At 43.7% G+C, this 25,928-nt stretch overlaps 1 protein-coding gene across 2 annotated transcripts; it reads right to left on the bottom strand.

The window, feature by feature from the left end:
* Positions 1-1,096: 1,096 nt before the first annotated feature.
* On the bottom strand, positions 1,097-22,367 carry Plin2 (perilipin 2). Of its 2 annotated transcripts, XM_051188140.1 has the most exons (8): positions 22,291-22,367; positions 22,013-22,208; positions 20,198-20,280; positions 17,530-17,815; positions 15,530-15,711; positions 13,799-13,933; positions 12,543-12,833; positions 1,097-1,635 (listed from the first exon to the last, which is right to left on the bottom strand). In XM_051188140.1, exons 1-8 carry the CDS (start codon positions 22,318-22,320, stop codon positions 1,555-1,557), a joined length of 1,284 nt encoding a protein of 427 aa, XP_051044097.1. In that variant the 5' UTR covers positions 22,321-22,367; the 3' UTR covers positions 1,097-1,554. The 2 variants fall into 2 exon arrangements, with proteins under 2 accessions (XP_051044097.1, XP_051044096.1); XM_051188139.1 differs by lacking the exon at positions 1,097-1,635 and having other exon boundaries at positions 11,959-12,833.
* Between the last annotated feature and the right edge of the window lie 3,561 nt (positions 22,368-25,928).

Here is a 25,928-nt window from a genome sequence, read left to right on the forward strand (position 1 = left end):
AATTGCGAGTAGTTTGGTAAAGGTTACACTGTAGCCCCTTGTAAATAACACAGCCCTGAACAAATCACCTTTTCCTTTGGGTTTTTTGGATAGGTTTTTGAGACAGGGTTTCTCTGTGTAGTCCTGGATATGCAATGCTCTGTGGGTCTTGTACTTTTCTCCGAGGGCGTATTGTATGCCTTTAATCCCAGCACTTGGGAGGCAGAGGCAGAGAACCTCTGAGTTAGAGGGCAGTCTGGCCTGCACAGTGAGTTCTAGGACAGTAAGGGACACACAGGGAAACCCTGTCTCAGAAAAAAATAGTAACACTTAAGCGTGACTCTTTCAAGAAACCAGTGTATACTCTCCTTTCCTTAAGCATCTCTCCAAATGCCCATGCTTAAATCAAGCATGGCATGTGCCTATTTCTTTTTTAAACTGATTTTTGTATGTATGTATTTGTGTATGTATTGTGTGTTTTTGTATGTATTATTTGCATGTGTATCTGTGTACCACGTGCATGTAGTTGTCCTCTGAGGCCAGGAGAGGGCATCAGATCCCCAGAACTGGAATTACGGACTGTTTTGAGAATTCACCTGGGGCCTCTATAAAAGCAACAGGTCCTCTCACCAGCTGAGTTTCTCTCCAACCCCATCTCATTTCTTTTTAATAAATCACTAACTTTCTTCACTCAGACTGGTCCTGAAATTCTTTTTTTCACATAGTCAAGCACCCTTCTTTACCCTAAGCAGGGAACTTCTCAGGTTCCTGGTGGCTATGTTCAGCCATGTCTCCATCCCTGGTGACGATTCTCATTTTACAGATGAGAAAATTGAGGTACCATGAATGGAGCAACTTGATTAAGGTTACTCATAAGTAGGAGAGATTACAAATTTGAGGTCTATGCTTCCTATGTTTCCTCCTAGTTAACCAACTTTTGTTCATTCGAATGGCCATATCTAAAATAAAGGAAAGCTTAAGACTGTGATTGCCTGACCGGCTGAGACCTCCAAAGACACAAGTATGCTGTTACCAAAAGAAGAATGTTCTAAGAAACAAAAAGTAGCAATTGTTCACTTAAAAAATAAATAAATAAAAAGACTCTCTGATCAAGGACTATACTGCCAATTTTTTAAATTTTTATTGTGCGTGTGTGAAGGACAATTTCAGGGAGTCAGTTTTCTCCTTTGTCATGTGGGTCCTAAAGGGTCAAACTCAGATCATCTGGCTTGCTGGCACATTTTTTACCCACCAAGTCATCTCACTGGCCGATAGTCTAATTTTATTGTAGGCATTTCAGCAATTAAGGGATTATATAAAATGATACATGATGATGAACAAGATCTCTTACAAAAGTTCACATCATTTACAATTGAGATCAAACAGCCCAAAAACAAAAACAAAAAACAACAACAACAAAAAAAAGTTGATTAACATTTCCCCAAAGCCACAGGAATAAACACGGGTGCAAACATAAAAAGCTGATACATGATAAATTTTCAACAAAAGAGTATTTATGTTGTTGGGAATCATTTTGCCTTAAGAGAACAAGGCTATGAGTGCATGATCACTGGCTCAATCCTCCTCTTCCATAGGTATAATATCAGGAACTTCATCAGTCTCAGATGTCAAGTCAACGGCAGTGAAATCAAGCATCTATAAAAGAAGAACCTTAGTTAGGGTCTTTATTGCTGTTAAGAGACAGCATGACCATGGCAACTCTTTTTGGTTTTTGTTTTGTTTTGTTTGTTTTTCAAGGCAGGGTTTCTCTGTGTAGCTTGGAACCTGTCCTGAAATGGATCTCTGAGGGAGTTGAAGACTATTTAGAAAAGCTACAACCAAAAAAATCCCACACCCACTCAAAGACTTGGGGAAAAAAACAAATGAAAAGCTAGCCAGTCGGATAGGGACTCAGGCAGGAGTCCTGCATCTCAGGCCTGGGCATGGGTTGGTGATCTCAAAGCAGCTCTTTGATGAATTTGCCACACACTGGGTCCCAATATGTAACATAAAAAAACCAAAACCGAGAGGCAGGCATTGGAGTTCAAGATAATGCTCAGATAAGCAAAACAGCCAGACATAAGCTCTTAACTCTGCCTCAGACTGAAAGGGTGACCCTGGCTCTGCTTTGTAGACCAGGCTAGCCTGCCAAGTGCTGGGATTAAAGGCCTGTGCCACCACAGCCTATTGACCTCAGCAACTCTTACAAAGAAAACATTTGATGGAGGCGGGGGGGGGGGGGGGGGGGAAGCTCCCTTCTAGTTTCAGAGGTTCATAGCACTACCATCACGGCAAGGAACATGGCAGCAGGCAGGCAGACATGGTGCAGGGGTAAGAGTTGAGAATCCCACATCTTCCAGACAACAGGAAGCTAACCGGAGTTACACTGAGGGAATCTTGAGCAAAAGAGGCCCCCAAACCCCACCTCCAGAGTGATGCACTTCCTCCAACAAGGCCCCGCCTCCTAACAGTGCCACTCCCTTTGGGGGCCATTTTCTTTCTAACTACCACAGATTTGAAAACAAGCACTCGCTTTCCTGTATTGGCTAAGGTCAAAGATAGAGCAAGCTGCAACGAAGTGCAATGAGCATCCGGGTCCAAAGCTGTTCCTTGTGCCTCTACCCCTGGAGTGCTGAGAATATAGACAGGCACCATGCTAGTCTGAAATTTTCTTTACTAGGAAACTGACGTGGAACACACAACTAAAGTGTTGTTTACTGTGTCAAATACTCATCTTTAATCCCAGTACTCTGGAAGCAGAAGCAGGCCGATCTTTGTAAATCCAAGGCCGGCCAGACCTACATAATAAAACTGTCTCAAAAACAAACAAAAAACAATGAGGAGCATTTTGGGTTATTATTATTATTTTTTTAAATTATAATGTTCTACTTCTCTAGGGTTTGCCTTGGGACTGAGATGGCTAATTTTTTTTTTTCTAATTTTGAAATACAACAGCAGGCAAGGCCCGGGGGGAATGGGGTGGTAGTAAGCTTTAAGCCAGACTGGGCTACATCGAGAAAACTTTCCCCAAACAAAACTTAGAAAATAGTTATCATAGTTGCCAGAGGTGTGGCTCATTGGTAAGGCTTGTGCTTAGCAATCTTAAAGGCCCTGGTTCCACTTCCAACACACTAAAAAGTTAGCTAAAAGGAAGAAAAGGAAGGAATGTGCAGGGAAAAACTAATGGTCCAATAGCCAAAATAACTAATAACAAAAACAACAAAAAAAACTCTCAAAAAAGAAAGGCAGATAGCATAAATAGACAAATCACTTTATGTGAATGAGGAAAGTCTCTGTAGTGAACGATAGTAATATTTGGACTACGTTAATGTCACTGAGTTACATATCAAAAATATGGCTCAAATGAGCCAGGCATGTGGCTCACACCATAATCCCAACATTTAGGAGGTGGGGCAAGAAGATCAAGAGTTCAAGATCAATCTCAGGTACATAGCAAGTTTTCAAAGCCAACCTATCTTGTATGAAAACCCATGTCTTAAAAGAAATAAAAAATAAAAAGCAGGCTACACAGTATCAGGCCAGATAGAGATACATAAACCAATCTTGTCTCAGAATGATCAAAATAAAAATGTTTATGTATGGCATGTGGGTGTGGATATGCACATGTCCACACTTGAGACCAAAGATTGATGTTATGTATCTTCTTCAATCATTCTTCAGCTTAGTTTTTGAGGCAGAGTCTCTCACTAAACTTGGATCTCATTGACTTGGTAGGCTGGCTGGCCAGGGAGCTCCAGGTTCTGCCTATTTCATAACCCTATGCAACCCCAACACAGGGGTGTCAGACCACACCACAGCTCCAGGTTTAAACAAACTGTGCCGGTGATCCAAACTCAGGACCTCATGCTTGTGTCCGGTCACTTTACCAACTGAACCATTTCTCCATCCCCAGAATGGCAAATTTGATGCTTGGTATATTGTATTCCATAACAATATGGAAAAAATGAGGGGTAAGGGGACAAGGAAAGTCATCATTTATTCAACAGGCCCCGTGTCTCTTTTGTATCGTTCATTGTACTTTCCCCAAAGAACTCGGTAGCTGGAGAACTGTGCACCTGAGGTACAACTTTTACTAATTTATCCCTTAAGTTTTTCATTGAAGGAGTAACTTGCATTCTAGCTCTTTGGGAATGTTGACTTTGCAAAGGTTCTAGCAACCTGGGATTCACAGAGGCCAGTAGTATCACAGAAATTGGTTTGGAGCATCAGCCAGAAAAGCCAACTGTCATGTTAGCCTTTTTTGGTTAAAAGATACACCTGTTTAGCTTTTGTTATTGAATGTATATTTTAACATCCACTAAACTTTTTGCCTTTAATACTTATTCTGTTCTATTTTGATATCTCATTAAATCTTTTTAATACCAAAATTCTGTGTGTTATTTTTGTTTTGTTTTGTTTTGTTTTTTGTGACTCCTTAGCTCAGAATAGCCTCAGACTTGTATCAGATCCTCCATGCCTGGGATTCCAGGAGTGAGCCACTGTGCCTAGCTCACTATATTTATTTTCATTAAGCATAAAATTGAAAATGAAGCTACAACACAAAAGATACAAACAAATCAGGCAGTGGTGGTACAGGCCTGTAAGTCGCAGCACTTGGGAGCAGACACAGGCAGATCTCTGAGTTTGAGGACAACTTAGTCTACAGAATGAGTTCCTGGACAGCCAGGGATACACAGTTCCTGCCTTGGAAAACAAAACAAAAAGATAGAAACAGAGGGATTTTTCTAGATGCCAAACATGAAAACCACCTATGATTTTCTCCTGTCAGAGAGTTAAAATGCTAAATGGTAGAAAATATGCACACTAGCATCAGTAAGACACTGGAGCAAGTCCCCCTCTGGTCCTTAGTTCTTTTCTACCTGTATCTGAAGTATCCAGCTTAGGAAGTGAAGAATAAAGCTAACTTGAGCTCTCTTGTGAAAGGAGATTAATAAACAGTAGTGACCTATTTGCCGATTCTTTGCGCATTCTTTGTGGAACGTTGGCTGTTTCTCTTTCAGAGTTCTAGTCCCTAAAGCCAACAACACATCCACCTCCACTAACACTTCCTCCAGTATCCCCCACCCCAACACACACTTAAGGCCTTAGGACAGACAGTTTAAGAGTGCCATATGAACAATTCACCTTCCTTATAGCCACACCGAATCGGTGTGCACGTTCCTTTAGGCTATTAGGCTGTCTCCAACTCTACTGTGAAGCTACCTGCTATGAAAGAAACAGAGAGGGAAGGGGCAGCTAAGAGTAGCCATAGTCTATGATGCGTGGTGAGTTTAAGATTAGTGATCTTGCCCACCACCTTTGCAGGGCTTTGGGAAATGTGTCACAAATCATTTCCCAGAAAATAAATACCTGGGACTGAGAGCTGTCTCAGTGGTCCAGAGCACTGGCTGCCCCTCCAGAGGACCAGGGTTCAATTCCCAGTACCCACATGGCTGCTCACAACTGTCTGTTACTCAAGTTCTAGGGCATATAACACCTCACACAGGCATACATGCAGGCAAAAACACCAATGCACATTAAATAAATTTTAAAAAGAAAACAAATACCTGTTTCATGGCCACAGACAAGCATCTGTGTACTGTCAAAGCAGGACTATGAGAAGCGTTTTGCTGGAAATGCCTATCAGTGCTGGAAGGTGGAGTTGATTTGACATGCACATTGTGACACTAATGAGACAGTCAGAGATGCTCAATATTTTTTGCAGGCTGTTCACCATGCAACCCCTAGGGGGCACCATTCAGACAATACACAACACAGATGCACATATTTGTTACCACAGATTTCCAGAAGATGGCACTAAACATATTGAGGGTGTGGTACTTTTCCTGGTTGTATGAGGCAACTACGGAAATGGAAATGCTATCTATAAGGATTTAACGTGTATGCATAGTGCTAATAGTTATGATACAGGTTCAGGAATTGTTTGGGAAACAGACTTTAAATAATGAAGAAAAAAAACATAAAATTTGAGTTGGTTACATAAAAGTAGTTTAGATTTTTTTTTTTTTTAACTTGTGCTTGTATGTGTACATGCACAACACAGAGAGTGGGCGGAGGTCAGAGAACAACTTGTAGGGGTTGGATCCCTCCTTTCACAGTGTGGGTCCTGGATACTGACGTTGCATCTTCAGGTTTGGTAGCAAGTGCCTTTACTGACTAAGCCATCTTGCTGGCCTATAGTTTGGATATATAATAATAATAATAAAACTCATGCAAATATTTGAGGAAACCTCTCCCAAATCTTTAATTGGCTGTGCATGAGCTTGAGGATGTGCTCGCAGGAGCCCTCAGTTCTGCTTCACTTGCTTTGCCTTTCCTGAACAATTAGGAACTGCCCCCATTCACTTGCCCTAAGCAGGATGCTCTGCAGAGCAGGCGGAGTCCATACCTTATACTTTCAGGAACACACACACACACACACACACACACACACACCATATAGAGTAGCTGCTTTCATATTCAAATTTTTTGCACCTAGTAAGTGTACAAAGCATATCTTTTCAGTATCAACACAAAATGAAGGTAATTATAGTCTTGTATCTGGCTCACTTCAACAGAACTTTCATGAAACGATTTCCAGGCTAAAGGTCTAGGAGGTCCAATCTCTATGAAGACTGGGCTTTTGTGGGAGATACATCCCTTTTTTCTGGCCTGAGGGCCCCGTGTAAGCCAGTGTGAGATAGGACTCTCACCTGGGCATGATGGCCCATTCTGAAGTCCCAACACTGAGGAACGTGGAGATTGAGTTTAGTACACACTGGGTTCAAAGCTAGACTGGCTAATCAGCAAAGCCTTGTCCAGGGGGCGGGGGGGGGGGAGGGGGGAAGGAAGAAAGAAAGAAAACAGAAAGAACTTCACTTAACTGTCTGACCCACTCTGAAACATAAACTAAATGTCTTGCTTCACCCTGATTTCCTATCAGTTGAAATGGTTACCTAGCTGAAACCTGAATATGTATTGTGCCAACCATCATTTCTACCTATCAAATTCAGCAATGGGCAGATGGCCAGCCATTTACCATTTCACCACTAAGTGAGGTGTGATTCCAATGGTCTTTTCCTCCTGGACCCTGCCCCTGCCTCATAGCTCTGCCCCAGAGGATGGTGAATTTAAATTACAAGGCTTCCTCAACTTGCCAAAGTGGTTTGAAAGGCCTGTATAATCCTAGCACTCAGTAGTCTAGGGCTGGGGGGCTGCCATAAATTTGAGGCTAGCCTGAACCAAAACCACTGAGCCTATCCCAGAAAGAGTTGAGTTAGTAACTTCTACACACATGGCGAAAGGTCAGTATCAGAGTCTCAGAAGAGGAGCAAGAAACATCTTCACCATGAAGCCATTTTAAAATATGACAGAACAGCCTGTATCACAGAAAACCTGTGTGGTAAGTGTATAGCGATAGCCTGAAGGTTTCCTTGAGACAAAAGCAGCAAACACATATGCTTACTGGGTCAAGGACACATCACAAAGACCATCACAGATAAAGACCTCAGTATGGAGTTACTCCTGGAACTGGATCAGAGCTGATCTAACTGGCCCTGGCTCACAGGAGCCAAGAAACACCCAGCTGTGGAGAGCATGTCCCTCCTCCCACAGCTGCTTTCCCAGGCACCAGTTAGGCTGTGTGTTAAAGACCTGTTCTCCTTCCTCCTCTGAAGTAATACTCTAAAAGAGGCATCGAGCATAACCCAAATTTTAGTTTATCTTTTTACTTCACTAGCTCCTCAGCACCTTAAATGTCTTACCAAAGGAGGTGTGTTCTCCCTAATCATTTCCTGGTATTATGTCCTTACCCCAGCTGGCCAGTTAGAGATATTACTTGTCATTGTCCCACAGCTCGTGTGCTCACACCTCTAGTGCAAGCTAGTGAAGACTGTGCAGATGGGTGTAATGGTTTGTGTCTACTACAGTCTGAGCTCTTGGGGGAAGCTGAGACCAAAATCTACTTGAGCCCAAGAGTTTGAATTTAGTCCGGGAAACATAGTAAGACTCTGTATTTAGAATTTTTTTCTTTTTAAGACAGGTCTGTCTGTGTAGCCCTGGCTCTCCTGGTACTCACTCTGCAGACCAGGCTGGCATTGAACTCAGCTATCTGCCTGTCTCTGCCTCCCAAGTGCTGGAACTAAAGGCATGCACCACCACACCCAGCCTAAATAAAAGATTTTAAAAGACGCCCCTGTCCTCAATATTTAACTTCTATCCATAGAGGCATCATTGGTCTGTAAAACAAGAGAAATCTAAAGAGACTATCGGACAGCACTCCATATTCTCTTCGGTGTTTGTTTGCACAGGCTAGACCACCAGAGCTCATGCAGCTATGACTCACTGCCCTGACCTGGTAAGATAAAACTAAAGTTCCTGTCAGTTTATGCCACGATGAAGCTTTAAGATTTGAAGACACCAAATACCAAATACTGATAAGCCAATGTAAAGCATGCATGCTTACACAAATTCTCTACAGAAAGGCACGGGCAGACAAAACTATAACCAGTGTTCACAGATTGTGACAAGCAGCAGGGGCTTCTTCTAAAAGTCATCTGCACTATGGTCTGGCTTTGCTGCTTTGTTTTTGAAGACAAGGTCTCCTCTCTATGTGGCTCTGGCTGTTCTGGAACTCCTTGGACCAGGCTGGCCTTGAACTCAGAGATGTGCCTGCCTCTGCCTCCTGAGTGCTGGGACTGAAGGCGTGCATCACCACCCCCAGCTCTAGTCTGCATTCTATTGCTCAGAAAGAATGAATTTCAGACCTGTCTCCTTTTCATAATCAATTTAATTAGCACAGAAACTCTAGTCACAGAGAAACACAGAGTATACATTCAAAATGAAGCATTGTGCCTATATTCTCCGTCCTCAGGAGATTGAAGGCAGCCAGAGCTGTCTCAACAAGAAAAAGCATGCATGTAGTTATTACATATGAATAATCCAAGCCAGATGTGTATCACACACTGACAGTCCCTGTACTCTGAAGGCTGAGGCAGGAAGATTGCTTGAGTCCAGGAGTTAGACCAGCTTGGGTGGCACAGTAAGACCCCATCTCAAAAGCAAAGCACACAGGGCCAGAGAGATGACTCAAAGGGTAAGGGTAAGGCTCTTTCTGTCAAGCCTGATGAGCTGAGTCTGATGGGGAACCCACATGGGAGGGGAAAATGAACTCTCACAAATTGTCCTCTAATCTCTATGCCCATCATGGTGCCCATACACCCACACTATAAAGCAAATAAATGTAAAAACATTTTTATACCTATAAACATAATTTTTTTTTTGAGACAGGGTTTCTCTGTGGCTTTGGAGGCTGCTCTGGAACTCACAGAGATACACCTTCTTCTGCCTCCCCAGTGCTGGGATCAAAGGTGTGTGCCACCACTGCCTGGCTAAACATAAATATTCTTATCAATTGAAATGCACTACTCACATACTTCTGAGGCACAGAATGGAAAGGTTATGGCTAATTTGAACTAAGGAAAAATAAAGAAGAAGAAGAAGCAGCAAAGACCCATGAACAATCTACCTTTCCTGAAGCCAGAAGGTCTGTAACTGCCAACCAAGTACAGCTGACAGGAAACCAGCAGATCCCAGCACCCCATCAAGGACACAGGTAAAGTCACAGAAAGGCATGAGCCAGGGTAGAGACCACCTTCTTACAATGTAGTTCCAGTGAAGGGCAGCCCTGCTCTTTTCTTAGCAAAACTGGCAGCATGTGTGGCTCTAGAACTTGCTTTCTTTTTTCTTTAACATTCTATTTTTAAGATATTACCTTATACATAGGGATATTTTGATGGTATGTATGTGTACCATGTGCATGCAATGCCCACAGAGACTAGAAGAGACCTTTCAGATCCCCTAGAACAAGGCTACCAGCAGCTGTGAGCCTTCATGTGGGAACTAGGAATGGAAACCAGGTCCTCTGCAAGAGTAGCCAGTGCTCTTAACCAATAAGGCCAATCTCTTAACCAATCTCTTCAGCCCCTGGAATTTGCTGTCTTGAAAATGCTCTTTTTTTTCCCCAATAGCATTCCATGTAGTCCAGGCTATCCCTGAACTTGCTCAGTTAATTGTGGATGAGCTCGAATCTCTGCTTTTCCTGCTGGCACTCCAATAGGCTAAGATTACAAGAGTGACCACACCTCATTTATGAGTGTTACAGATTTAATCCAGCCAGGGTTTAGTGAACTCCAGGAAAGCATTCTACTAGCTGAGTTGATCCTCAGCTTGCACTTGCAGTTTTCAAAGTTTAATGAGACTGCAGCTTTGTGCAAGAATCATGACCAGCCCTAAACAGCAAGTCACCCTTAAAGGGACTAGAAGCCTGGCTACCATAGACAGATTGCTTAGACTTCTTACTTCTAATTGTCCTCAGATGGCTTCCTATGGGCATCTCACCAATGACTGAAATTGTTTTCTCACAGAAATAGCCCAGCCAGTTATCCAGGCAAGTGGACAATGAGCAATCTCACTTGTAACTTACTGTTTAACTGGGCTCTTGGCAATTAAAAAAAAAATCTGCTATGTTTTTTGGGGGGAAAGTGATACAAACCACCCAACTGCTTCCTGTCCTTCACAGGACAGGACTGATTCCGGGGCACCCATATGTTGGCTCATAATTGTAACTCCAGTTCCAGGGGACCCAATGTCCTCTTCTGACAAGTAACAGACATGTGCATACTACACATACATACATGAAGGAAAAAACATTCACACACATACAATAAATCTAAAGAAAGTGTTTTGAAAACCTCTCAGGGGTTGGATAACTTGGCAAAAGGACAACTGTCACCTAATAAAATTCTAATGAACACACGAGGAATTATTTTTTTCCTTTAGGTTTTCTGTGTTTCTGAGACAGGGTCTCAAGAAGCCTAGGTCTCCAAACTAGGAGATGGGACTGCCTCTGCCTCTGCCTCTGGAGTTCTGGGCCACATCGCCTCATCGTCACACTGGGACTATTCTTGAGCTTTGATTCTCTTGTCTCTATCTCCTATGCACTAAGACTAGAGGCATGTGCCACCATGCCGTTTTCTGTTGAGTTTTTATTTTTCCATGCTTGAAAGAGTGTACAGGGAAGTATGGCCATAGACTGCTGTTTTCTGACTTTTTTAGGTAGTAGCATGTTTTCTTCTTTCCTTCCTTTCTCTTCCTTTCTTTCTTTATTTCTTTCTATCTTCCTTTCATGTGAATGGGTGTTCTGCCTACATGTGTGTTGGATCTCCTTGAGACTTGAGTTACAATTCTGAGCTGCCATGTACATGCTGGAAATTAAACCCAACTGGTGCTCTTAACCCTTGAGCCATCTCTCCAGTCACACACACACACCCTTTACAATTTATTTAAAAGAAAAAGACACTCCACATTTTTAATGTGTTTTTGTTCTGGACACAGGGTTTCTCTTTGTAGTCCTGGTTGTCTTAGAACTTGCTATGCAGACCAGGCTACCATCAAACTTAAGAGAATCACCTATCTCTGCCTCCTGAATGTTGGGATAAAAGGCATGCACCACCATCCCCTGGTCTCTGTGTGTGTGTGTGTGTGTGTGTGATGCGTGTGTGCATACTTGTGCATGAGGAACTCAGAGAACAACATTCAGAATCAGTTCTTTCTATCTATCATGGGGTGGGTCTTGAACTCAAGTCATTAGGCTTGGCAGCTAGCACCTTTACCTGCTGAGCCCTTTTACTGACCCTTTTTATTCCTTGTATGTGGGCTTCGCTACTGCCCAGGCTGCTCTCTAATCCCTGGGTTCAAGTGGTCCTCCCCCATCACCCTTCTGAGTAGCAGTAGCAATGTGTCCAGCCTCATATTAGCTTTGGATTTGTTTGAAATCTTTGGATCAGATTTTGTCTTCCAATGCTATGACCCTGCTGAACTCCCCAACAGGCCAACTGCAATTCATGTACGTGCTTCACAATGTCATGCAGATCAAGCAGGTCAACAAAAGCAACACACAAAGCCCACATGACAACAGCATGAAAGTGCTCCATCCTGCTATGAATTTTATTGAGTCCAAAGGTGGCATTTCTTCATAGGGAATTAAAAAAAAGAAAAAAAAAACTAAATTCAAGTTGCATAAGCATGTGCCTTGAGATGAACAAAGATGAAGCCTGCTCAGAATTCACAGGAGCAGATGTCAGGTCAGAGCAGAAGCCACACGAATGAATCTTTATTCAGTACAGACAGACATTTGCAGCTGATAACACAAAGGCCACAGACAAGAATGTTTAAGTACACCTGGCTGGACTCCCATGTGCCTAACCCATTCCACTTATCAGCCAGGGAAAAGGAACTCACGTGCTAACGCCAGCACCTTTACAGCTCTTAAATTCAGCCACTAATGACCATAACGAGGACCTTTTTTGAACTAGCTGCTTTTCTAATCTAAAGTCACCTATTGGGTTAATTTCAAAATAGCAAAAGATGTCACCTGGCTACATCGTGCACTGGTGACAAGGACAGGTTTAGTGAGTTTTGAGCTGGGACTGCTGGACCTTCTGGCTGGTCTTGTCCATCTCTGCACTCTGAGACTCAGTAGACTGAGGATAAAAGGGACCTACCAGCCAGTTGAGAGGCGTGTTGTTAACAAGGTAATCCATGACATCATCTAAGGACTCCTTCATTTTCTGCAGCTGCCCCTTGCTAGAAGTGAGGAAGCCATCAGACACTTCCTTAAAGGAGGCAGCATTGCGGAACACTGAGTAGATGTCACCCGCCATCACCCCCAAGTGGCTGGCCTGATCTTGGACGTTCTGTGGTAACCCTTGGACGCTGGACAGGAGAGTCTGGCATGTAGTCTGGAGCTGCTGGGTCAGATTTCGGGCAATAGCCAGAGTACGTGACTCGATGTGCTAAAAATAAAACAAACTCAAGAATTAGCCATGGATCCAATGGTGCTATGTATGACTTAGCCCAACCATAGTATGCTGACTGTGTATCCATACAGACGTCCAATACTCATGAAGCTGCTTTGATTGCTGGGTGTTTGCTTCTTTCCCCCCTGGGAGGAAAGCTCTGTCATTGAGCTAAGCCCCCAACCAATTTGATTTTTTTTTTTTTTTAAATAACCCTTTTAACAATACTGTATGCAGCAGTACGAATCCTATTTCACAGCTAGGCACATATGCCTAGAGTTTAAGTAATTCGCTCAGTTAATAGATGGAAAGTAGCTAGGTGGGAGATTTGAACCCGTTGACTGCAAATGTCATCACCTTAAAATGAAGAACAGCAAGCAGGAGAGAGCAGACATTGCAACAGACACTCCCTGTCATTAGTTTAATTTAGATATTCTAATCTCTAGCAAGAAGATACAATGTGAACAAACAATTGATACTGATTTCCGGGCACACTGGCACTAGGGACACAAAGAAGGGCTGAGCTAGTTCTGGAGCATCAGCCCCTATTCTTTACAGGTTTACAGTCAGTTTTGGGGGGGGGGCAGCCTAACCTTTTCCACAAGTCACCTGACTCACCCATTCAAAGACAGGAGCTCACACCACCGGGCTATTCCCCAGCCGGCTCCTTACTTCTGAAAGTAATATTTAAACTACATTGACTGTATGCACTAATGCAGAGAACCTGAGGGACATGGTTACCTCCTTCTACTATGTGGGCCCCAGGGACTCTTATCTGCCTTTCCAACCCCTCTCTTTATTTATTTTCAGATAGGCCGAGGCTGGTCTTGAACCTGCTACCCTCCTGCTTCAACACCCCAGGTATCTGGGATTCCCTGTCTGTGCCACCAGGCTGGGCTGGTAGAAGCATATCCTGTGAGGATGCGTAGGGAAACTAACAGTGAAAGACTCTTCCATCTCACCTCAGTACAGTGCGACTCGTCAGTGTCGTCGTAACCGATGCTTCTCTTCCACTCCACCCATGAGACGTAGAGTTTATCCTGAGCACCCTGAATTTTCTGGTTGGCGCTGTGCATGTTTTTCCTGGCCAATTCAATCTGTAATGAAACAAAACAGATGAGCACCACCATCCTTCCCTTTCCACCTGCTTGCGGCTATGTGGCCAACACAGGTAATATAGATACCACGGATTGCTGGGAGAGCTTAATGACAGCTGCATTTACTTATCGACCTGGCAGTCAGCCAAGTAGCAATAGCTCTTCATTGCCTTTATGCAACTATGAAACTGCTGGTGCCCAATGTATCTCCTGTTTAGGACAGGTAGAACAGAATGGAGTTTATAGTTGCACAAAGGGTAAATGAGAATTGAAAGAAGAAAAAGGCATGGGGAAATGGCAGAGAAGAGCCAGGCATTGGTGGTGCATGTCTATAATACCAGCACTCCTGAGGCAGAGGCAAGAGAATTGCTACAAGTCTGATGCTGGCTTGGTCTGTGCATCAAGTTCTGGGCCAGCCTGAACTATACAAGACTTTGTCTCAAAAACAAAGGGGAAGAAAAAAAAAAAAAAAAAAAGAGGAAGGCAAGGCAATTTAGCCTTCCTCTTTCTTGTCACCAGCCACCTGTTCTTCCTAGAAGAAACTGATGTTCAGCACTGTACATGCCATTCTTTAATTTGGCAATCTTTAATGACCGCACAATAATCTACTGTGATGCATTACACAAACCCACCCCTACCCTTGCTGTACACTGTTAGTGTCTCTTCCAACTATTAAGTAAAAGAAGTATCTGTAAGGCAAATATCTAAGAGGAAAACTGCTCAAGATTTATACATTTATAACTTCCTAGAATAGCCCAACTTTTTTGTTTGTTTAGTGTTTTTTTGTTTTTTAGTGTTTTGGTTTTTTGCTTGTTTGTTTTTCTGAGACAAGGTCTTATTTATTTTTTAGTCCTGGCTGTCCCAGAATGTGAGATGTAGACAAGGCTGACCTCAAACTCACAGATAACCCCCTACCTCCCCCTCCCTAAGTGCTGGGATTAAAGTGGCTTTTTTTGTTTTGTTTAATTGTTTAATTAGAGTTAGTTTGTTTGTTTGTTTGTTTGACACAGTGTTTCTCTGTGTAACAGTCCTGACTGTCCTGGAACTCACTCTGTAAACCAGGCTGGCCTCAAACTCACTGAGATCCACCTACCTCTACCTCCCAAGAATAAAGGCACCACCACCACCATGCAGCCTGCTTATTTTTATGTTATGTGTCTGAGTGTATGTCTGCATACATGTATGTGCACAATGGGTTTGCTTGGTGCCTTCAGAAGCCAGAAGAGGGTGGTGGATCCTCTGGAACTAGAGTTACAGGTGTTTCTGAGCTTTTGAGTGTGTGTGTGCTTGTGTGTACTGACAATCCTTCTGAGTACTCAGCAAGTGTACCAAGTGCTCTTAATTTCTAAGCCCTCTCTCCAGCCCCACAGAAGTTGCTCTTATCAGCCCTGGGGTTCTGTGGAAGTTGACAGCCATCTCTGTGTCACTACCAACAGTATCACATTCTGCCATGTCCCAGGATAGGGAGATGGCTGTACTGAGCCCCCAGGAGATCTAGTTTTACTTCCTTTTCTAGAGGGCTATCATATACAATATTGAAATTCTTAAATTTCCTAATTATATCTACTCCCATTGTTAGAAGGACACCATACTCACCAGATTAACAGTGGAATGGAGCTGAGAAATGGTCTCCTGGCTTTTCTGTTTGGCATCTTTAACCCTGCTGAGAGCTTGCTGGTAGGCCCGGGAGCGGAGCTTGGTAGACAGGGACCCCAGTCTCACATAGTAACTTGGCTTCTGAACCATATCAAATCCTTCCACCTTTTTTGCTTCTATCTCTGGAAATAATGGACAAAAAGGAAAGAAGGAAATAAACAAGGGATCTCAGCTGTGATTCCAACAAAGATGTTTCAATTCCCTGAGGTCCTTCATCTCCACTGTTGGGTTGACCACCCTGACTTACTACTGTATCTGTTATACACTTACACATATATACACACACGCATGTGTGTTTACATATGTTCCTTCCCATCAGCATGAACTTCTTAGCAACTTAGAATCCTGGTACATAGTACAAGTAGTAATGTTAACTAAGGACCACTAACCACTAAAGCTGGTCTCAAACTTGCTACATAACCAAGAATGGCTTGAAACATTTAAAGTTTTTTTTTTTTTTTAAGATTTATTTATTTTTAGTCTGTGTGTGTGAGCATTTTGTCTCCATGTGCATCTGTGTGCCACATGAGTGTGGTGCTAGATCCCCTGGAACTGTAGTTAGAGGGCTGTGAGTACTCATGTGAGTCCTGAAAACTGAACCTTGAACCCGGGTCCTTCCACTGAGCCATTTCTTCGGACCTGGTTTTAAATCCTGTCTTTGTACCACCATCCCCCACCAGCCCAGCTTTTTTTTTTTTTTCTTTTTTTCTTTTTTCTTTTTTTCTTTTTTAGCCGTGTTCACTATGCTACCCTGGCTGGTCTGGAACTTACTATGTACACACCTATTATACCAGCACTTAAGAGACGGAAAAAGAAAGATCAGGAGTTCATCTACCCAGTGAGTCTGAGACTAGCTTGGGCTCTGTGAGACCCTGCCTCAGTAAATAAATAAATAAAAGACAAAGAGTGTGGTAGAGACTGAAGGGTCAAAGTCATCCTCAGCTACGTAGTTAAGTTCAAGGCCAGCCTGGGTTAGGTGAGACCCTGTCTTAAGAGAAAAGGAAAAGAAAGGAAAGGAAAGGAAATGAAAGGAAAGAAAGGCCAGAAACAGGGCTCGCTGGGACGAGGCACCACTAAGCCTAACGACCTGAGTTTGGTCCCAGCACCCACCCTGTGGTGGTTTGAATGACAAGGGCCAGAGGCTTTTGGTTGCATACTTGGTCCCCAGTTGCTGGAACTGTGTGGGAAGGATTAAGAGGTGTGGCCTTGATAGAACAGGTCTGTCCCAGTGCAGGCTTTGGGGTTTTAAAAGACTGGTGCCATTCCCAGTGTGCTCTCTCCACCTCTAGCCTGCTGATCAAGATGTGAGTCAGACAGTGGTGGCTCACACCTTTAATCCTAGAGCTTGGGAAGCAGAGGCAGGCGGATCTTTATGAGTTCAAGACCAGCCAGTTCGAGGATAATAGCCTCCAAAGCTACACAGGGAAACCCTGTCTCGAAAAACAAAACACAACAAAACAAAACAAAACAAAAAAAAAGAAAAAAAAAATGATGTGAGCTCTCAGCTGTCCTGACACCATGCTTTTACTCCATCATCATTGTCTCCAACTTTAATAAGTTGTCTTGATCATGGTGTTTTGTCACAGCAATACAACAATGACTGAGACGCACATGCAGGAAGGACAGAATCAGCCCCTGCAACTTGTCCTTTGTCTTCTGTATGTTCATCGTAGCATGCACGAATACCACACACAAAATAAAATGTAATCTGATTAATTAATTAAAGGTTAATGGTAGCTCTGGGCTAGTCATAGCGGTGCACACTTATCCCTGTACTCCAGAGGTAGACAGATTTCTGCTAGTTCAAGGCCAACCTGGTCTACATAGAGAATTACAGAGGCCAGCCAGAGCTACATAGTGAGACCTGTCTCTAAATAAATGAACAAAGTTTTTAAAAAGGGAATAAAAAATAACTTCATTCAGTATAAAAGCGCCATTACCTAGTTCCTCCTGGGTGAGAGGGAGGTACTGGTCTACCAGCAGCTCTGACTTGGCAAGTGCATTTTCTACTCCACTGCTCACAAGCTGCACCATCCGACTCCCCAAAACTGTGTTGATGCTGCCATTGACCACAGACTTGGTCCTCTCCACGCTGCCAGTAACTGCTCCTTTGGTCTTATCCACCACCCCTGTGATAGTGCTGGTTACAGAATCCTTGGCCCCCACCACGGTTGTCGCCACTGCATCTTTAGCGCCAGTAACAGCACCTTTGGCATTGGCAACAATCTGTAAGAATGAACACAGACAAGCAGGCTGGTGAGGAAAAATGGGCAAATACATATTTATGCTTTTACAAGGGCTGCATAAAGATGGGCTGAAGATGCCCCTTTACTCCTGGTCTTGGGCATTAAATTAAGATTCAATGAGGCTAAATGTCTCTGTAAGGTCTCTTTGTCCTGCCATCCACCCACTCCTTAAGGACCATTAGATGTGCAAATAAAATAAATAAACATGAAATTAATCAATTTGTTTGAGGCAAGTTGTTTTGGTTTTGCTGTTCTTGTTTGAGATGAGGTCTCATACTACACTGCCCTTGCTGGCCTGGAACTCATATCCAATTGGTTCTGCCTCCTGAATGCTAAGATTAAAGGCGTGTGACACCATGTTTAGCTTTGTCCATTAATAATTTATCTTAGAAGCCAAGGAGGCCAGCCTGGTCTACAGCCAAGGCTGTGTGGTGAAACTACCTCAAAATCCAAAACGAACAAAAGAGAATTTATCTTAGGGCTAGGAAGATGGCTGAGCAGACAAAAGGAAGTGCTACCAAGCCGGAAAAAAACTGAGTTCCACCCTTGGGACTCACGTGGTGGAAGGAGAAAACCAAGCTATCTCTGACTCCCCACATGCACTGGTGCATGGGTGCCCCATTTACTCCACAAAAAGTTAACTTACTTTCAGTATTTTTCCAAACTTTATCTTATGCTGGGTGTGGTGGCTCAGGCTTATAGTCCCAGCCCTCAAGAGGCTGATGCTTGGAGTTTGAATTCTGATACCAAAGGAAACTTTGACTCAAAACCAAAATAAAACCAAAAACCCTAAATTCAATCCTCAGCTGCTCCTGTCCTACCCCCCAAAAGAACAATCTAGAAAATGTTTACAATGTTACGTTTGTGTATAGGCAAAAGTAGAAAAAAAAAAAAAAAAAAGCCACTGAAGAAGGGTGTGATAGGCTAGGAACACAGCTTAGTTAGTAGAGTATGTAAACATCATGAAAAACTGGGTTTGAGTCCTAGCACCTTAAAAAGTGGGCATGGGAGTCTACAGGCCTACAGCCCCAGCACTTGGGAGGTAGAGATAGGAGGATCAGAAGCTCAATGTCATCCTTACCTACAAAGGGATTCAAGAACGGCCTAGGCTAAGAGACTCTATAACCCCCCAAAACAAAAAACGGAAACTTACTACCTATTGGTGAGATTATAAAACTTTAGATACTCATTCAGAAGTCACATCATTCCAGAGAGGAAACTGCAGACCAAGCTGAACTTGGTCCTCTAGGCCCTGCACTTAAGGGTTGTCTAGGTTAAAGAGAAGAATGATAGGGAGGAGAGAAGATGGCAAAGAGAGACAGAGGAGGGTGGCACAAACCCACAAGAAACAAAACCTTCTAATTTACTTCTTAATAAGGTCCCAGTTTATGAGGCTTTTGGTTTAATATCCCAACCTAATTTTTTTTTATCTACTTAGAAAAACAAAAAGTTGACTATTTTTGTTGTGTTATTGCTGGTCAAACTTAGGGCCTTATACATAGTAGGCAAGCAATGAGCTATAATCCCAGTTCATAAGTTATGCTGGATATTATAAATAAGTCATCAGACATCCCCTCCCTTTTAATTTTTTATTTTTTTGAGGAAGGGTCTATCCCTGCTGACCAAGAACTTGCTATATAGACCAGGCTGACCTTGAACTCACAGAGAACAGCCTGTCTCCTCTTAGAAGCCTGGGACTCAAGTCATGAACCACTATACTAGCCAACCATTCATCAAAATTTAAATACCCCAAATGAAAAAGAATTCCTATCCTTATGATAGCCTCGTGCAACATAAGTGAAGATTTTAGAGACATATATAAAACCATTCTAAAAGTCGTTCACTAAACTTACCTATTTAAATGGTGAAAGACACAGCCTGGTTTTCCCCGGGCTATCAATTTATGTAATGCTGTATTCTTAACCAGAAAGAAAAATTTAGGATGTTACCTGAACTACTGGATCACTAGGATGGATGAGGCAACCATTTTGCTAACACTGGCTAGCTGTGAAATATACATGGGGTTCCTACCAGCGTTGTACAAAGCCAGCCCAGACCAGCTCGAAGCTGTATATACATCCAGCACATGGAATCAACTATTTAAGAACAATTTACAGAGTGGGCCAAGTTACACTGATAGCCACTGGCCTAAAAGCGCTCTAACCAAAAGTTAGTTCTAACAGTTCCTCTCTGCTTCTTGGAAGCAATTCAAGAAGTCAGGCAGCAGCCATGACTCCTCCAAATCCACACCCAGCTCGAGCTTAAGGGCAAGCTATTTGTGTGTTTGTGGCACACAGAGCCTGGGCTAAAGAGAATATGAACACACGCCAAGCAGCAAGCCTCAACACTGTCCCAAGCTCACCTCGGTTGTTGGCTGATTCAGAATAGGCAGTCTTTCCTCGATCTTGTCTAGCCCCTTGCAGGCATAGGTATTGGCAACAGCAACTGCAGGAAACATGGGACACACAGGAAAATGGTCACGGTAGGTACAGAGCAAACATATATGACAATACCTTAGGGCTTTATTTAGCCTTATACAAAAATAGCAAGGATGCAGTTTTGTTTTTGTTAAAACCACAAAACCTGCTTCCTGGTTTCTCTAGGTCTGACAGGAGGAAATCAGACAGGTTGCTGGCAACTTCCCTCCAATGACAGGTAAATAAGGGCTTGAACAGGAAAAGCAGCTAAGGAAGAAGCCCTGTATGTTAGGGACAAAGTAGGCAAGCTTCCACCGACCCTTCACTCAGGAAATAAAGTAACTGAAAACTCTCAAAATTCACATTTCAAAAAATAAAAAAATTCACATTCCCAGGATGAGTTGATTCCTACTTATCTCAGTACACAGCGATACAGATGCAACATGAACATCTGCCATGGCTATGAAGCACATGCAATGCTGTGTCACAGACAAGTCTTGAAAACCTCATGTGCTAAGTAAAAGAAGCCTGTTGTAGAACACCGTGTTTTACGACTCTGCCTGTACCAGAGGCCACAAATAATCTTATATTAAAAATAAATTAATAGCAACCTGAGGGGGGTAGAGGGGAATGGGGACCGACCGCTAATGAAAATGAGCTTGCTGTCATTGTTTGCAGTTCTTGGGATGGAATCCAGGGCCTCATATATGCCAGGAAGAGTACCGTACCATTGAGCTACAGTCATTTTTAACTTAAGTAGATTTTTCTTTTCTCAATAATGTTAGTATTAAAGACACAAAGTTTTGGACTGATGATGTAGCTCAGTGGGTTGAGTGCTTGCCTAATATTCACAAAGTTATATCCCCAGGACTGCATAAACCAGGCATGTTGGTTTAGGCCTGCAGTCCCAGCCATTTGAGAGGCTAAGGTGGGGGGGGGGTTATCCTTGAATTTGGAGGACAAAGTTACATAGTAAGTTCCAGGCCAGCATGAGCTACAATATGTAATCTTGTCTCAGGAAGAAAAGTTTGGGCAGGGAAGATAGGTCAGTAAGGGTGCTTGCTGCCAAGCCTGGTGACCCAAATTGATCCCTGTTGATCTCTGACCATGGCTATGGCATGCACCCACATACACCTACACACAAATGCAGACATAAAACAGATGCAAAATAAATTAAAATGTCATCAGTTTACCCCCTGGATGATCCCTTTGTAATTTCAGGTGCTAACACAAAAGCATTTCTGAAATTTACTTTTTCTTTCTTTCTTTCTTTCTCTCTCTCTCTCTCTCTCTTTTCTTGAGACACTCTCTAGATCTAGCTAGCCTGGATTTTTGCTAGGTAGAGCAGGCTGGCCGGCCTCCACTTCCAGAGTTCTGGAACTAAAGGCATACACCACCAAGTCCAGCCATTGCCTTTTTGTTTGTTTGTTTGTTTGAGACAGTGCCTCATGCAGCCCATGCAGCCTTGAGTTCACTATGTAGCAATGGTTTGGCCTCCAGCTGCCACTTCTCCTCCACCTCCTCTTCAAAGCATTGGGAAGACAGGTATGAGCCGCCGTGCCTGGCTGGAACATTTCTATTACACTAATGTGAATGAACAAGCTACAAAGCAGTCCCTTTGTCACAGACAGGTCACCAGACAGTTTCCAGGTAGAGGCAGCATTGTGTTTCAGGAAGACCTGAGGGCTCCCTGGTGTTAACGTAGAGCTCACATTACCTAGTCCCTTGGGTTCCATATGGATTATTAAATGTGAACTCACTTTGTGGCTCCAGCTTCTGGATGATGGGCAGCGCACTTGTCACAGCCACAGAAGTCATGGTCTTCACGCCTTTCTCTGCCATCTCACACAAAGATCTCAGATACGGATAGTGGTCCTTTGTGCTGACATAAGCAGAGGACACGAGGTCATAGGTAGAGCTCACCAAGGGCAAGTTGGCCACCCTGGTGACCACACTCTGCAATCAGAGAGGAGTGGATATTAATGACTCAAAACAGAAGACAAAAAGGGGCCAAGAAATGAGTATTTAAAAATCATACCGGCTGTGGATCAATTGCAACAGATGCCATTTTTCCTCCTGAAGAAAAAAAAAGACACCTGGAGAGAAAAGAAACTGATTTCAGAACACCGGGAAGTGATCCCTTTCCCAACCCAGGAAGGTGCTCAATTCCAGCAGATAAAGTTTCAGTTTCCTAGCATCTTAACTCAGAGCCCTTTGCAGGGCCAACAGCCTGCCGCTAGGTGAGGCTCCTGAGCAGTTTAAGAGCTTTCCACCGGAAGAGTAGTCTTTGTCAGGCGTCCTGTCTCTTAACCAGGACGCTAGAAATACCTTTGATGGGCAGACTGTTTTCAAAAATGCTACCAGAATGGTAAACAACTCTATGCAAACAGAAGACTGCTTCCCCACACATCTGCCCTTATTATATTTATTTTTTCGACAGCGGCTCACTTTGTAACCCTGGCCAGCCTAGAACCCTGATCTACATACGACTGTCTCTGCCTCCCAAGTGACAAGACTAAACAGGCTGGCCTTCCTAATTCAACCATCCTAGTGTTGGTATTAGGCCCAGGCCACCTTGCCTGCTCAAAGGCTCAGAACTATCAGACTGCCACACTTTAGTGTTTACCATCTGTATGAACAAGACTGAAACTGGCAGTGGACAATTTAAGCCGATTGAGACCAAGAAAGAGTCGCTCCAGGGAATTTAGGAACTTCTCAGGGCAAGAGCTGACTATAAAATTTAGCACCCCCAGTGACCCACACCCACACGAAACTGCCCAGCAGCAGAACCTGTCTAGCCACAGCTCAGCCTCTTGCTAAAGGTTCCAGTTCCACAAGAAACAATTGCCCTAAAGGCGGAAGCTTCGAGAAGTATCCAATCCATAGTGCAGCCCATAAAATAACCCTTTGTAATGTTCTCCAAAGGTATGGGGGTGCTGTATGTAATTCCTGCGCTCTGAGGCGGGCAAGAGCATGAGTTCAAGGCTAGCTTGGGCAGTGGAGAGCTGTAGAGGGCAGACGTCGCTGCCTAGTGAGACACTAAATTAGGAAAACGAGACCATTCCCACTGTGCAGCCTTATGAGTACTTCTGTAAGATGATCGCCTTTAAACAAAGCCTCTGCGAGACAAACGCAAGTTGCTCCACCACGGCCCACCCACAGCCCACCAAGTGCAAGCAGAAAGTAAAACCTCTAGAACAAAAGCGAGAGCTTTTCCAGCCAGTCCGGGACTGCCTGCGCCCGGCCACCACCAGTTATGGAAGCCAGGAGCCCAGAGCAGTCAGAGTGGCAGCCGCTTTGGGTGCCTGATCTGAAGCAGCACCTACCTAACGGCAGAGAACAAAGAGCTAGTCCGCACTGTCCGACCCGAAGCACAGCAGGGCTGCCCAGGCGACCGCTAAATACTTCCTGGTTGCCCCGCCCAGGCCGCCGTGACGCGTCACCGCCTAGCCGCCTGGGGCACAGAACCCTGCACCAACGAAAACCTGGCGGGGCTGGGTCTCTGGAGCCGTCCAGCGGGAAGGTGGGAACCCTGTCTGCGAGAGGGACCCCAGCCTAGTGCCAGGAGGCCCTCTAGGAGGAAGCCTGCAGCTGTCCTCTGAGTTAGTCGTGTGGCAAAGGTGCAGAGGGATTTTGGAAAATGCAGACAAACTAACAAGAAAAGAACCGCTTCAAAAATGAAGTCGTGGTTCTACCCTTTCATTTTGGGCCAAGAGAGTAGCAAAGATCTGTGAAATTCCAATACAGTAACCAGAAGTAGGGACCTCTGGTTTACTGCTCTTTGGATTTAAACAATTCAATGGACTGTGGTGGTGGCTCCAGTCTGTAATCCCCAGCATTTAGGAAATTGTTGCAGGAGTTAGTTGCGAGGTCCAGGCCAGAAAAATAACCTGCTCGCAGAGGCAATTTATCAACCGCTTCTAATTGAAAGGTTAATCTGGGTTTCCACAAACAAAACTCGATACTTACTGCCTTCTGTGTTTTCATTGAGACAGTTCCAGAACGCTCTGAAGTTATAGCAGCCAACAATTAAGGGAGACGTCTGGCCAACTTTATTGTGACTTATGAAATGTGTTTTGTTTTTCTTCAAGACAGGGTCTCACTATGTAGTTCTGGCAGTCCTGGAACTCACTCTGTAGACCAGGCTGGCCTCGAACTCAGAGTTCTACTTACCTCTGCCTCCCGAATGCTGGGATTAAAGGTATGTGTGTGCCACCACTGCCCAGCATGCAGTGCTTAGGGGGGTGAGGATTAGTCAACATCTGAGGTGTTTCCACCCTGTGTAGGATGCAGGGATGTGAACTGGGTTATTTGATTTTGAACGTTGTCCAGCCATCTGGAGCCATTAGGGTTCAGAGAAAGGGGAAAGGTAGAGGTGCAGGCTTTCTGATTCCTTGCAAGGGAAAGGAGAGGGAACAGGTTTAGGAAGGAAACTCTCATGCCTTAACCATACAGGTCCCCTATCACCAGAGTACTGAGTAATAGAAGCACCAACCGAGGCTTATGGGAGCTGCTTTTGGAGCTGTGGAACCTGAACTCTCTAGCAGCCCTCTTCTCCACATCAATCACTTAACCAATGTTGCACTCACATGGGTGATGCTTATTGTTTTTTCAAAGGTCCAAACTGGCTCATTAAAATGTATATCTGGATCAATCGCCAGCAATGCAAAATGTCTGGAAGTCCAAAGAAGTTCTGAGTGTTTTCTTTTTTTAAATAAGGATTTTGGTGTGTGTGTGTGTGTGTGTGTGTGTGTGTGTGTGTGTGTGTGTGTATGTGTGTGTGTGTGTGCTCATGCCACATTCATGAAGATGACTTCTGAGGCCAAAAGAAGACATTGGATCATTAGAAACTGTTACAGATCATTAGAAAAGTTACAGGTGGTTCTGAGCCTTAGCACTAAGGAGGTTGAGGTAGAAGGATTGCTACATTTTTTAGACCAAGCTGGGCTACATGAGTACTAAGCCAATCAGGCTACTTGGCAAGACCCTGTCTTCATCACCCCCCACTCTCCTACCCCCCCCCCCGCCATTCTTCTTCTGATAATATAAAAATAAAAAACAGTCAAAAAATTCCCTTACACTTTCTAATCTGATTTGATTTTATTTTTTATTTTTTTGACCTTTCACCTACAAAAGGCCTCATTTTAAATTTCAAGCTAGTGAGTCATTTCCCCTCTTTAAAGTTGTGCAATTTTCCAATTTTCCTTTTTTTTTTTTTTTTCTAGACAGAATTTCTCTGTGTATCCCGGGCTGTTCTGGAACTTGATCTGTAGACCACACTGGCTTCTAACTCACCTGCCTCTACCTCTGAGTGCTGGGGTCAAAGATGTGCACTACCAAGGCCTGGCTTTCCTTCTGTGAAAGGCAGGGCCTCAGGGACTCATCTGGAACCAGACTATCCTAACCCAAAGGTCGGAGCACACTTAATTTGTGCTTCATTCTGTTTCACTATTACCAGTGTGAGAACTGGGAGCCAGTGGCAAAAAGTAACACTCAGAAGTAGGAAGGTTCCATTAGAGTAGAGTGAGGCATTTGGGGGCAGTTTTCTATTGGGATGGGCAGATAAAAGAGTTCAGCAGCACTTCAGTCAGGATTTGATTGGTCTGGGTATGGTGACCTCCTGGGTCCTCATCTCTACCTATCTTAAACCTTAAACACCCAGCACAATTTTTTATG

This window comes from Phodopus roborovskii, unplaced genomic scaffold (assembly GCF_943737965.1).
Source record: "Phodopus roborovskii unplaced genomic scaffold, PHOROB, whole genome shotgun sequence".
Lineage (NCBI taxonomy): Eukaryota > Metazoa > Chordata > Mammalia > Rodentia > Cricetidae > Phodopus > Phodopus roborovskii.

What these genes read in the sequence shown, in the direction of transcription:
- Plin2 (XM_051188139.1), bottom strand. Translation starts at nt 22,320, where the DNA reads ATGGCATCTGTTGCAATTGATCCACAGCCG. An exon ending in TTGCAATTGATCCACAGCCG is followed by an intron (nt 22,209 to 22,290) that starts GTATGATTTTTA and finishes CTCTGATTGCAG; the next exon opens with AGTGTGGTCACCAGGGTGGC. An exon ending in TCTCACCCAGGAGGAACTAG is followed by an intron (nt 15,712 to 17,529) that starts GTAATGGCGCTT and finishes CATTATTTCCAG; the next exon opens with AGATAGAAGCAAAAAAGGTG.